Raw genomic sequence first — 14749 nt, forward strand, 5'->3', positions numbered from 1 at the left:
AAATAATACATATTTTAAAATATATGATATATATTATCAATACAAATTAATATATTTTTAAAAAAAATAATGTAATAAAAATATAAATAATAAATTTTAAAATTGTAAAAATATTTATGATATTTATAAGATAATAATATGATAATTAAAATTTTTTATTATTTTATTTTAAAAAATTATATTATATAATATAAAATATAGCAATTCTACAACCACCCAAATAAGAAATTGAAATTTTTAAGAGATAATTTGGTTGAACTTCCATTTATCTATGGGAAATTCTAATTATTTTAACCAATTTCAAATATTTTTTTTTTCTTTTAATACATCATAGTATTTTTCTCACATTGAATGTTGAGAAAGCAATATAAAAACTTCAATTTAAATAAAACATTCCAACGCTTGCCCTTGATTATTAAAAAAAAAAAATCATATTTCCATAGAAACAAGTTTTCTGACAAACAATTTTTTTTTAAAGTCAAAAAGCATAAGCTTACCTAACAAATAATAATTGAACTTGATAATATGGTTAAAAATACAAGAAAGAAAACTTGATTGAATATAACATCTCAATTCAACCAACAAAAACTAGTAAACAACTGTAAAACAAGTATTGTTAAGATTTCTTCCTCAATCCCTCTATGCTACTCTTTTCAAAAAATGTTTTTGTTTTGGCAGCCAACACCTCCAACCATGTATATACACATCGTAAACTCGACAGAAAACAATGCCTATAACTTGGGGACAGTCACGTTTAGGATCTTTACATCTTGATATGGCTTGTCTGTCTTGTCTGTCTTCACTTTCTCAATAGCCTGACAACAGTAAAAAGAATTTCCATTGTTGGTTATTCTATGATATATCAAAAGAAAATATAGCAGACAACAATATATCTCTCTTGGGTTTACTTTTGATAGGAAGATTACCAGAGAATTTTCTAGATATACATGGTCCAGTAGTGCCAATACGTGAAACATATATTATAGACGAGTCTATCTTTGTGAGAAGCTACTCAAGTGCAAGTACACAAATAATACCTGTACAACATCCATGCCTTTTATAACTCTACCAAAAACAGTGTGCTTATTGTCCAGCCAAGGAGTAGCCACAGTGGTGATAAAGAACTGAGAACCATTTGTGTTTGGCCCTGCATTTGCCATTGAAACTGTGAAAGGTCTGTCATGTCGCAAGCTGCAAATAATCAAGTGTTTCATCTAATTAGTCATTGTACATAAAGAAAAAAATGCTAGATAACAATTTATAGCAAATAATAACATAATTAAGACCGGAGAGATAAGACGTGGAAACCAGTAAGAAGTAGAGTATGTTAGTAGTTGAACTGCAAATTAGAAACAAGGAACTCGTAACCTTTGCTTGCTATGCAGATCAAAAAAGAAAAAACCTCTGAGAACAAGTTTCTTCAAGAAATTGGCACTAAGTATTGTGTAAAATGAGTGCCACCAATGTGATATATTATCATGCTAATTTATAAAGATTATTACCTTTTGTGAAACTCATCTTCAAATTCCCTTCCCCAGATAGACTGCCCACCAGTGCCATCTCCCAAAGGATCTCCGGTCTGAACCATGAAGCCTTTAATGACACGGTGAAAAATGAGATTATCATAATAGCCATTTCGGCAGTGTGTTGTAAAGTTCTCCACGGTTTTTGGGCATTCTTCTGGATAAAGTTTCATATGAATGTCACCCATTGTTGTATGCAAAATCTAGGAAAACAGAGAAATAATCACAAAAATGTCATGAGCAGCCTATCAAATGTTCCAACGATAGCACTTAATAGAAAAACAGCAGGCAACTCATTCTGCGCATTATTACATACAAAAAGCAATAAAATTTATTTATGCTTCATATGCTTAAAAAGTGATTTTTAGGACTAAATCTACACAATAAACTAACCTCCAGGAATGTCTCATCTAAGTCATAGGACTTCCATACTAAAGTACTAGTTAATATGGAAAAAAACAATAAAACCATAAGCACTTATGATGAGTACCAATTTGAGTACCACAAATTAGACTCATAAAAGAATTTATTATCTGCTTGGAGTCGTGTTAATTTTCAAAAAAGGTTACTGTTTGTGACAGCTTTTGAATTACTTGCTTCTCTTTCTCTTTCCAGTGTCCTATCCTCAAGTGAGAGATTAAAACCACATAGTTTCAAAAGAATTCCTGTAATGGACTCTTAATGTTATAAAAGAAATTTTAGCTCATGCACACAAAAGCATATTTTCTGAAACTGTGACACTCTTTAATTTAACTGGTACATAAGAGTTACAACCAAGTCTGGATTTCTGGTTTTTGATAACATCCAGATAAATAATGAAAATCAAACTCACCACATTGTCAGGAAGAGATGTTGTGACTGCCTTTCCTATATCTGACACAGCCAAAAGTTCATCAGGAGGAGGCTTCTCATTAAATACATCCCTTCCCTTGGTTGCATCTTCAGGTTCCTCCGGTTCTCTCCGACTGTAGCAACCATAATTTGGGTAAAAATTTGGCATTAAAAAATAATTCTTCAACAATTCATCAAAAACAAATGCAAACCCTCATAGTGGTGCAGAATTTTTGAAACAAAGACAATTTAGATCTAGTAAACTAAGCTAATCTTACCATTAATGTTCAAATAAAATTAGACCTAACAACATTTCAGTGAATAATTCTGACAACATTGGAAGTTTTGATTGCCTTTCAGGGTAACATATACCAGATAAATTCCATTTTGGAGTTGTAAGAAGATTGATGACAAATAAATGAATCATGGAGGTCCCTAACAAAATCATAGATGACCTCACTTGATGTGCCCTATAGAATGAAAGTACAGGATGTAAAACTTTTTGTGGTTCTGATTTTTGTTTATTTCACTTAATAATTGATTAATTATCACAATCTGTATGTAAATGATTGTTGGAAGCATCACTAGAACACACCTAGAATATAACAAAATTCAGAAACCATTTTGCAAACAGTATAGTTGAGCAAAGTACTTTCTTACCTAAATAAATAGATTCTATGCTTCTTGAAAGCACAGCACAGTAGAGTAGGATCTGTTAAAGGCTCCTTGCTCTCATTGACATTTGCTGCAGCTGCTGGGATCTTTCTAACCTTTTTACTACTTCGATCACCTTGATACAAGGCAATCCTCAAGAACCTATCATTGTTCTCCACCTTCCCAAGGATCCGGGCCACTTTATTCATGTGTAAATTTACTACCTATCAGATATAAATATCAGGAAAGAAATAAGAATATAATAAAAAAACCATAAAGACTATGATTGGTGTTGCTAAGACAACTAAACACTAAGACCAAGCATATCTATAGCCTAATAAAAATGGAGCAATATGCATTACTTTTATCCCAAGGAGGGTTGCATATATCAGGAAATTAGAGCTTTCATCGAAAATTGCATTGGGTGGTGGTGCGCTTTCTGTTTTCTCAATTTCCTTTTCAACAGCCATTCTTCTCCCAAAATCAATAGCGTCCAGTCGGTATAAAGGAGCATCACTTCTTTGGAGATCTTGGGCCACCTAATGAGAAAAAGATGGTTAACCATCTCCATTGGGTTCAAAGGATAAAATATTCATACTACAATTTCACATCAAATTGATATACCTCTAGTGATTCATCGTAAACTCTTCTAAGTTTGCCAGTTCTGAACCAAAATACACGTATCCTACGATCAGGCGATGTGATGGAAAACTGCTTACCATCAGGGCTCACCTGAAAGGCCAGATGATAGTTTTCACAGTAAAGAACTTTTATAACCATCAAGCCTCAACGTTGACTCACTTGTAAAATGATTAAGCCACACAAAGCTAAATTAAAATACTAGATTCATTCATTAAAGGCGTCAGAGAAAACTCCCTTCCCCCCCCCCCCCCCCCCCCCCAACCCCAAAAAAATAAATAAATAAAAGAAAAAAAGAATTCATTTATAAAATGTAATCTTCTGGCACAGTATATATACATTACCTCAATAGCAGAAACACTTGTCTTGCATTTTACAATTTCAAAAAGATTAGTATCGCTTTTCAATCTAAAATTCACCCTGCAGACATCACAAATCCTCTGCAATTAATTGACTGGGAAAAATCAGGTGCATCTAACAATGAAATTATAAATTTCAACAGTATCAACATTATATTCCAACATGTATGCAGGATGTCATCTAGACAGAAAGGAGTTACAGATCAAGCATCCACGAGATCACAACAGTATAAGAGCATCACAAGGATCCACAGTGCAATACTGGAAATAGTTATAGCAAGGAAAGCAGATATCAATCTAGTATTAAAAAGCTTTGGTCAGCAACCAAACTATCTCTGTATTTTTGCCTGCTAAGGAATAAAGTAAATACATCAGCATGCAAACTAAACGATAATGAAGGCCTAAAACATTGTCATATAGTCCTTACACTAAATCACATAAATTGTATACAAACACATACTCGCTCTCTGGGAACTGAAGTGTAGTAGGACTCCAGTATTCAATGATCCCCTGAGCATCAGCAGATATCACAGTGTCAAAGACAGGATTATATCGCATTACTTTTACTGGCCCCCTGTGTATCTGGAAAAAAAAATGGTTTAGCAGGAAAATCTTCAAAAAAGAAAAAGTGAGAGACTGACATATATTATCACAGTTACTGATCTGCAAGACTTCATCATTTAGCTTCCCTGCAGTGGATACCTCTTTAGAAATAATTGGCTCATTTGAATCAGCTCGAGCATCATATATATGCACAAATGAGGAGTTTCTATCACTGATGGCAAGTCTAGCTTTGACATCCCCTTGTTTATACACCCACTCAACAGCACCAGGAATAAATGGAAGGCGAATCATGACCATCATGTCATAGTTAACAACATCATATATCTTCACAGAATGATCATTAGAAATGGTACAGCAAAGCAAGCCATCAACACTAACCTGCATAGTTGAACCAAACATGGTTAATGACTGCTGAAATGAAGAAAAAATGGACAATAGAGGAAAAAATGACAACAGAGAATAGCATAAAATATAACCAGAAGAAAAACCCTTGAATGTGTTGCCTCAACTAAGAACCATAAGCAAATGAACACAATTGAAAATTGCCGTCCAGGGTCACATCCACAAAACCCTTTTTGCAAATAAACTAAATCAATGAGAACAAGAGGATGAATGTGCATATTCATAGAATTACGTAAAAAAATAAAAAATAAAAACATTACTGATGGAACCCAAGCTTGCCCTATAGAATGCCATTAAGACTTGCACTTATAAATTTTAGAAAAGCGATCTGACAAACTATGACTGGCACTGATAGTCATGAACATGCAATCAAAGAGATATAACACTTTACAATAAGAAATGATACTATCACTATCTCCAAGATCGAAAGAGTGAAAGTGCATATCTAAGCAACTACCAAGGAATAGGCTGAGCACCACAACCACAAGATCAGTTTGCATAATAGTATACGGAAGGCAGTAGAGCTCACCGCTAGGCCTTCAATTGGGCCAAGGTGCGATCTAAAATGCTTTGCAAACTCAACGCCAACGCCTTTCTTCTTCCAAAATTTCAAATGCCCTGGTTTAAATAACAAAAATAAGTTAAATGCATAGAATAGATAATTTTTCATCTACTTAATCTAACCATAGAGAAATCAACAGAATATCCCAGCTATAACAGTATTGCCATTATAGAGAATCATCAACATCACTCTAAAAATTGCAACTTAGGATGTATTTGGTGGAGGAAAACATGTAATTGGGGGAACACTACCAGGATTCTGTTTGTGGCATAAAAAATCTACCGACCTATTTATTATCTATGTTTGGATTTAATATCAATAGATTCCTTTAAATTGGAGGAATCTATTGATAAGTTAATTGGGAACACTAAAAATTACATTTGATAATGTTTGCTGCCCATGCAAAGCTCACAAATCTTAAAGTTGCACAGCCACATCAATGAATTAACATACAAACAAAACTACTTTAATGGTGCATAGTTGTGCACACAGCATATAGGGCTTTCACTTTAAGAAAATAGATAGATGACATGCTGGAGGTGCGAAAAACATATCAGAACAATAAGGTATACACATAAAAATTAGAATGATGCATATTAATGATAGATACATTACTAGAAAAATCCATTCCTCTAGAAATTTTGGCGTATAGAAGAGTATATAAAATACTTTCTCTTTATTTCCGATTCCAGTTCCCTATATGATAACTTCCCATAAGCACACTAACAAGACAATCCACCAGCATTGTTTTGAAACAATTGACACGAGCTAATTATGACTTAAAAGCCCTAGCTATTTCTACATCATGCTCTCATTCTTTAAAAACAAGAGGAAGGAAAGAAAGTAAGAGTGTACTTTTATTGCCCAAAAAAAAATAGAAAAAGAAAAAAAAATGGCAACAGTAAGATGAATAAGTGTTCCCCACAAGATTGGCAAACATAGCTGGCTTGAGACAAGTAGAAGAAATTCGCCAATGTTCAGATCAAAAACTTGGTAACGAAAAAACCATAAAGCATATGCAAATGAAATAAGGAAAACTATGAGGAACTAAAATACACAAGCAATATATGCAAGAGAGATAACAACTTGTGTTAATTTACCATCAGCACTTCCAGTTATGAAAAAATCTGCAGTTGACACAGCAACATGTGTAACCACATCACGGTGCATATAACTTTTTTCATACCTGCAAAATAATGATCAAGAACAAGACATTTTCTATTACATTTACAACTTTTTCCACGTTTATAAACAACTTTTCCCCAAAATTAAAGAACGAATAACAAACCACTATCAAGCACTTACACTGAAATACAAATATATCAAAATAATGCAAAACACATCAATTTCTAATAATGTAGACTTTACATTTGTTGCATCATCTAAAAGGAAATAATAAACAATCAATAGGAAAATGGAAGCATCTCCAGTAGTAATTCATTAAATTTAAAAACATAACAAGGAAAGTGAGCCTGGGCGCACTTAAACAAGAAAGCAATCCCAAGTTAGAACCCCAAGAAGAAAAACAGAAGCGAAAGAAATGAAGTCTAGAGCAAAAGCTCATGAAATAAGAAAAAATATAAGGAAAAAATAAACGTAGTCAACAGGAAAAGTCAGAAGTAGAAAATGAAGATGAAAGTAGAAGCCCAAAAAAGAGTTCATAAGCCTCCTCCCCCACATCCACCCCACTTTTCATCCACGACAATGGAGGTTGGACATTGGAGAGAAATCTAGCATAAATGGAATGATAGAATATAACTGTAGTGCATGAGGCAAAAAAGTTTCCACAAAGAAACATGTCAACACGTCTGGTAGAAAGAAATGTAATCAGGGCTTTATTAAATGAAGGTGGACAATAATGACACTATTTCTTATATTCCAACTGCATTTAGCCACATTTTACACAAAAGAGTGTGCATTACACTACATAGACAGTTGGCTTTGAGCTTTTTTTTTTTTGAGTGACCGTACTTTTTGCCTTTCTTTCTGCTATCGGTAAAGATGTGCCAAAAACTTGGCTGACAAGGTCGCACAAAGCTTCAAGAATTAGCACACTACTACTTAATGAGATCTGCACTTTGAAGGGTAAACTAGAAAATTAAAGTCTTTTAAGTAGTGTCTGTTACCATAGAAGGGTGCTTTATATATATATATTGGTTTTGGTTATTTCCTACCTAGAATGGTTAGTAATTGAATAAAAACAACACAAGGTACTTTGTCACAAAAACACCAAACTGATCAGGTCATGAAATGTGAGTCATTGCTACCCAAACACCATGAATAATTATAAGAAAATAATAGTGCGAAAAAAGCTTAATCTTAGGTTTTAACTTTTTGACTGGTACTGTTCCTTATACACAAAAGCAAGAACAAAGAATACAGATGTATGCCAAAAGGGGGGCAGATCAAAATGCAAGATTTAATGAAATGGTTACACTTCATGAAGCTTAATTTTTTTTCTTCCTTACTTATCATAGGGATACGCCTCCCACCAAAAATGTCTTGCATTCTAAAAGTCATAATCGTTATCTAAATTACAAGGTAAAATCAACAATACAGCACTTCTCTAATACATATACGAATTTTTTAAAAAAAAAAAAAAAACCCTTAATAACAACTTAATGCACCACTCAAGGATAAAATGAGCTAATTCAAAAAAAAAAAAAAAAAACAGAATTGAAGAAAACCATAAACCCTGAAACAGAGAAATGACACAGAAGGCCGTGAAAAGCATACATGTTAGCAGAGGGAAGGGAATCGAGATAAGCTTGCTCGAACTGGAGAGGACGTTTGGCCCGGGCCTTAGGCGGCGGTGCCGGCCCCACGACGGCCTCTGCATCCTCCTCTGCTCCTTCAATCGAACTTCCATTGGCGTTTTGAGGTTCCTCCATCGTTTATTGTTGTTATTTTGTTTCTAGGTTTTCTACCAAGACGGGAAAGTGAAAAACGAAGATAGAAAGGCACTGTGTTTCGAAATCTACAGTATAGGTTTTGAATCGAGTATCGAGCGGACTGTGTTCAAGTGCAGCTTGTGTCTGCAGTCAGCTAAAGTCTGCTTCTGGACGACGAAGCCAATCTCAGCCCAATTCAAATTTGGGCTCACGAGTAAAAAGGATTCAATGGATGAGGACAGTTTTGTTTACTTGAGGCAACATTTTTAGTAAATCTAGCTCTTTATGTAAATGCTAGTAGATATAATTTGTTTATTTGTCACACCCACGATTACATCTAGAAGGTATTTCAGTTATTTATTATATTCATTAAAATTATACATGTGTTTTTATTAAAGTGATATATACAATCATGTATATCAATACATAACCATGCATGCAATATGAGGATACTTTACTCATTTTTATTTCGAAATATAAAATTTTTCTAAATGTAGGATAATATACAATCGTGCATGATTAGAGTATATATCGGTACACTCGATCAAAGATGATAGTTATATTGGTTGTCATGTACCAAATATGAAATTGACATCTCTAAATTTATTGATATTAGTCAGTTTTATCAAATTTATAACAACAATAGATTAATTATATAAGATGAATTACTTTAAAGTATAAAAACTAAAAAATGTAAGTTGACTTGAGATTTTACATGATTTGTTTATGGGCATGCCAAGTGGAAAATTATAACCCCTTCTTCTTAGGTATAAAATTATTGCACTGACCCCATTTTCCCCCATCCTTCTGCAAAATATTTACACTTATGCATGCACCAATTCATGCTATTATCCAAGATTTTATGCAATTCCATTCGGCTATGTCAAGTGGCAAGTTACAATACCCCATATTTGCATAAAATGTTTACATTTACCTTGCATATGCCAGATCAATTTCATATATGAGATCTCATGTGATTCATGTGTGGGTACTCCAAGTGAAAAATTATAATAACCCTTTAAGTGTGAAATTCTTTCCCTGACCCTCTTTGTATCACCACGAAAATTATTTTTACCTTATTTTGACATAAATTTTTTATACTTACCTATTTATGTCATCTTAGTTTTACACTTCAAATTTTACCCAAATGAGGTATGTTACACAACTAGGTAACATACATAACTACCAAAAGTCAATCGAAACATAGCTGATGTTGCCCATTTTCCATTAAAATCAAGCAAATTCTTTGTGTATAATGGTAGTTAATCAAGTTTTAAAAACAATACACAATCATTTCAAATAGATATCCAAATTTTGAGTTAAGATTGATTTTAATACTTAGATTTAATCCTCTTTAATATTTGATTTCACGTGTTTTATGTGAAATGCTATAAATGAGAATTAGAAATTAATAGAGACAGAGCCTTAGATTAAGGTTTTATCTAAAGGGTTGAGATTAGTTTACGGTGTTATTAGAAGGTTAAAGGTGATGACAAAATTATATTTAATTAAGTTCACTTATTAAAGTGATATAGAGTTAATGTTACTTATTATATTTGTATTAACCCTTTAAGAATTGGTTATTTTAATTAATATTCATACAAATATTCATTTGGTTAAGAAAATGTATAATAGATTTTTCTAACCATTAATTTTATAATATTAACATATTATCCGAAAACATTATGGCAGGAAAAAAAAAAAAACCCTCTCATCCTCTATGTTCTTCTAGGCCTAGACAGGTCAATGAAAATATTTTGAGTTTTATTAATGCATATAATTGAAATACAAATAATCAAAATTAAATAAGTAATAACTAATATAAAGTGTTTTTAGAAAACATTTTAAAATATTAACACAAGAAGACAAATGAAACAAAAAAGATTATACAAAAAACAGAAAGATAATGACAGTTTAACTTTAAATTTACAGGCCCATTAAAATGATAAAGGTTTTGGCTTGATGTGATTGAATGAATGAAAAGGAGCAAGCAAGCATCATGTGAGGCTGTGCATGAAAACAACAAAACAAGGATGGAATGTGTTATGGAAGACAGCCCCACAGTTTGAATATAAGCTCAACAATTCCACGTGGTGGGGGGGCAAGCCCACCCAACCCCATGTATTGCCGCCACCTCCGCCGGCACCACTGTCTTTTTCTTTCATACCCACCGTCATCCATTCACCTTTCACTTCTTACAGTTGTCTCCGTGCAGCTGTAAAAAAATGCAGCTTTCAATTCAACAAGTATAATTCCCAGATTGGACCAGGATGAGTTCGCAATTACATGCAATTGAAATAAGGATTGAAAGCAATTCTATGCTTATTAACATTTTAATTTTTACTTTGACTAAAAATATTCAACTGGTGTTTCGGGGCAACTTTCATCTGATACAACTTCTCTACTGAAGGGCGGGGGAACAAATGGAGGGGGTGTACATCTCAACAATGCCCAATTCACTCCTTGAAAAAAAGAATGGTGTTTGATTGCTGATGATCCCTTGGTCGATCCTAACCTCCTCGATGGATCCTTAATCAAAAGTTGTTGAATCAAGTCCTTGGCAGAAGCTGGTATGGCAGGTTCCTTAGGAAACTCAAGGGCTCGGGCAACGATATTAGCTAGTGTTAGTTCATGGTCTACACCCCTAAAGGGTGTCACCCCATAAAACAGTTCAAATATGAATATCCCTAATGTCCACCAATCCACTGGACTCCCGTGCCCCTCTCCGGAGACAATTTCTGGTGCCAAATACTCATGGGTCCCTACGAATGACATGGACCGCACATCAATGGGCTCGGCTACAAATTCGGGCCCAGCATGGTTGCCTGTCTTCTTTTTCCGTCTACGTTTTGGGCGGAAGCATGACACAGCTGGAACTATACAGTTCGGAAGAATGCATGAAGTAGATGTGAAAGGATGATGATCAAGAGAGTAGTCATTTTGTGGGGGCGCCATTGGAGGGTTTTGATCAGAAATGATTTGAGCCTTTGATGTAGAATCATCACATTTCAATGACAGATCAAAATCAGTAAGCATGATATGGCCGTCTGATCGAACAAGCACATTTTCAGGCTTCAGATCACGGTAAACAATCCCCAACATGTGAAGGTACTCTAGAGCTACCACCACTTCAGACGCATAGAATCTGGAGACAAAAGGAGATGAAGACTTTAAATAGTTAATTAAACATTTCAACCAACTAAATTAATTGAGAGCAGGAGACCTTAATTTATAAATTTTCATATCTTGGAAAGATGTTAAAAGACAATAAATTATTTTGCTTCGAGTTCCTACCACATAATGCTAGCAACAAGAGGACCTACGTAATACGAGATATATCTAAAGAAAAATATTTGCATTTATGTACATAATAGTGGAGGTGCAACGTGGGGTTTCCTACAAGTGCCTAGAAAAGTAAAATTAAAGGCAATATAATATATGAGGCACCAAATAACCAATTGAACCTGACGAGGCACAAATAATTCATGACTCAGAATAGGTATTAACTATGTTCACTTGTATAGTGGTTGGTGTAACATTATATTAATGCATTTATTTACCACTTTCGTGGTCACTTTCTACAGCATTAATTGAAGGTTTGTTATGAACTTCAACTAAAATTTTCATTTTGCAATTACTCTCGCAGACTAGGACTTAAAAAACAGATGGATTCACATGACATGTGCGCATCTCTCTTGTGTCAAACAGTCTGATCCACAGAATTTCCATTGTGTTCCTACTTATAACATCATCTGGAAATAATTAAAACGGGTTGACATATATAAAATAGTGTAATATCATGTGTATTTATTTTTAAGTATATAAATAAATATACAGATAATATATTATTATATATTTAAAATAGATATACGTAATTTTATTATATAAAATAATTGGGAAAATATTAATCTTTTTGTTTCAAAGACTTGAATATTTTTCTAGGAAATCAGACTTCAAAATATAGAAAGAGGGCCCAGTAAGGATAGAAAAAGAAACAAGGGCAACCAATTTGAGGAAAAAAAAACATTGAATCCATAGCAGGAACCCCATAAATCCGGCAAAAGAAAAGGGAACCCCAAAATTTGCATTGATTTTTGTCCATTACCAAAAACAAAAACTGAAAATAAAAAAGGAAATATAATCTTGCTCTTCCTAAACCAGTGTTTTAAAATCCCAACTGGATCTACCAGTTGAATCGATCCCACTTCCCACAAATCCATTTTAGCTAAAAAGGTAAAAATTAATTTAAAAGTCGAGAAAAAAAAAAACCTTTATAATGATACACTATGATGATAACACGTGCTACCACAGATTAACATCATCATAAAATAATAATAAAAAAACCCATGACTCGTGAGTCTTTTTTCTAGACCAACTAGTGATTTGACTGTTGTTATTATTATTATGATTCATTTTCTTGTTATGTACTCCTATGACCCCTCACCAGCATTATTTTGACGACATTAAAAACAACTTTATGATGCCCCATGCAAAATACTTTCATCCGTCCACATAAATTTAGTACAACAAACAAGGAATAAACATCAGCCGTCCACTCAATCACCAATAATGATATTAATTTGGTATACAAAGTCTTTCAATCCAACCCAAGTTGAAATGTAAATTACCAATAAAATTACTTGTGCGTATTTTTTTTACATAAATATATATTTATATAAATATATCATAATATGATTAAATTATTTTAAATTAATAATAAAATAATATTCAATCTATATTTATATAAATACATATTTGTATGTAAAAAATGAATGTATATAACATTACTACACATGACATTGCTTATAAATTAAAACCTCCTTAAAGTTTATAATTACCAATCCTCTATCAATGCACACACAAACTTCATCTACATCTGCAAACAAAATAATTTTATAGTTTTATTAGGGCCATTAATCACTCAACCACCCCCTAATTGAACAACCTGATGATTGCTACATTATGGACTGCAAATTATCAATGTATTCCCATTACTGTGGCGTTCAGGCCTCCCTAAATTTTTATCACCATCCACTCATCTCATCTACGTACACATTGGCATTTAATAGTGTCGATTAAAGTAAATTATTTTCCATGGGATCTTTCACGTGTTTTTCTTTATTTTCTACAAAGACATTTATATCATCGTAGCTTAGGGCAAATTTCATGCGAATCCCAATTGTTAATTGTATTTGTTTTGGTACGGCCATTTGAAACCTAGTAATTAGTGCACTAAACTAGAAAGTCAAACCTATCAGGGGTTGAACAACTCACGACCATGCAGTTGCATAAGCTCGTTCACACCTAATAATTCCCCAAGCCAAAATCTACCATAACGGAAATGATCCAGTGCACGTCAAACTCACAAAACAAAACACACGCAGCGTGAATCCTGTTCACTGAGACAAAGACCTTAGTTAGTGGGTTCCCCACCTGACACCCCTGCTGGCTCCGCCACGTTATCAGCCCCACATCACAATCAGACCCGATCCGTCACCGTCAACACTCGATACTCTCTTCATTTAATATTTACGTAAATAAATAGAAATAAATTAAATTAAAGAATGTGGTGTGCGCACCTTACGGCAGATTCGTCGAAGCGTTTGTTAGGCTGGCGTTGTCGGAGCACGTGGAGGTCACCGCCGGGGCAGAACTCCGTCAACAAACAGAGCCATTTCTGCGAGTCTATACTCGCATAAAGCGTTGGCAAGAACGGATGGTCCAACTGTTCAAGTATTTCCCTCTCGGTCTTGGCTCTTCCTTCTTTGCTTCTAGAAGCAAGTTCTTTCTTATCCATTACTTTAGCCGCGAAGGGTCCGCTGGTGTTATTGGTACTAATAGTGGCACCATCAATGTTCTTCTTCAGCTCCGCCAAGTAGACGGCGCCGATGTCTCCCGAGCCGAGGCGGAGACAGAAGCGGACGTCGGAGAGGGAGAGGGAGTGATTGGATTTGGGTTTAGAAGAGAAAGAGCCGTGCGCCGAGGGAGTGGGCGTGAGTGCCGCAGCATCGGAGGAGCCAGAGCTGGTGCTACGGTTAATTGTTGTAGCGGTAGTGGTAGTGTTAGTTGAGGTGAAGCTAATGCTTTGGAGGTCGTCGGCTAAGTCGTCCAGCCAGGGCTCCATTGGAGGAAGAGAAAGGAGAGTGGGGGAGAGAGATGGAAAGAGATTGTGGAAGCATTTGTTTTTGAAGGAAACGAAATGGGCCGGGTATGCATCAGGTGGGCTATATGAAAGGTTGGGTTGTGTGAATTTTGGTTAAATGGTGGACCGCCTATATGTTGATATGTTAGTTACGTTTTACTTTTGTTTGTTATCTCTTCTCC

At 34.4% G+C, this 14749-nt stretch overlaps 2 protein-coding genes across 2 annotated transcripts; both read right to left on the minus strand.

The window, feature by feature from the left end:
* Positions 1-493: 493 nt before the first annotated feature.
* On the minus strand, positions 494-8599 carry LOC123226524 (peptidyl-prolyl cis-trans isomerase CYP71). The gene is made up of 13 exons (XM_044651049.1): positions 8271-8599; positions 6635-6720; positions 5502-5590; positions 4709-4948; positions 4467-4588; positions 3992-4067; positions 3633-3740; positions 3371-3547; positions 3015-3232; positions 2356-2488; positions 1503-1726; positions 1038-1191; positions 494-815 (listed from the first exon to the last, which is right to left on the minus strand). Exons 1-13 carry the CDS (start codon positions 8423-8425, stop codon positions 732-734), a joined length of 1866 nt encoding a protein of 621 aa, XP_044506984.1. The 5' UTR covers positions 8426-8599; the 3' UTR covers positions 494-731.
* Positions 8600-10641: 2042 nt separating this feature from the next.
* Positions 10642-14600, minus strand: LOC123224739 (serine/threonine-protein kinase D6PKL2). The gene is made up of 2 exons (XM_044648438.1): positions 14005-14600; positions 10642-11570 (listed from the first exon to the last, which is right to left on the minus strand). Exons 1-2 carry the CDS (start codon positions 14547-14549, stop codon positions 10775-10777), a joined length of 1341 nt encoding a protein of 446 aa, XP_044504373.1. The 5' UTR covers positions 14550-14600; the 3' UTR covers positions 10642-10774.
* Between the last annotated feature and the right edge of the window lie 149 nt (positions 14601-14749).

The sequence above is a fragment of the Mangifera indica genome, chromosome 9, assembly GCF_011075055.1.
Source record: "Mangifera indica cultivar Alphonso chromosome 9, CATAS_Mindica_2.1, whole genome shotgun sequence".
In the NCBI taxonomy this organism is placed as follows: Eukaryota; Viridiplantae; Streptophyta; class Magnoliopsida; order Sapindales; family Anacardiaceae; genus Mangifera; species Mangifera indica.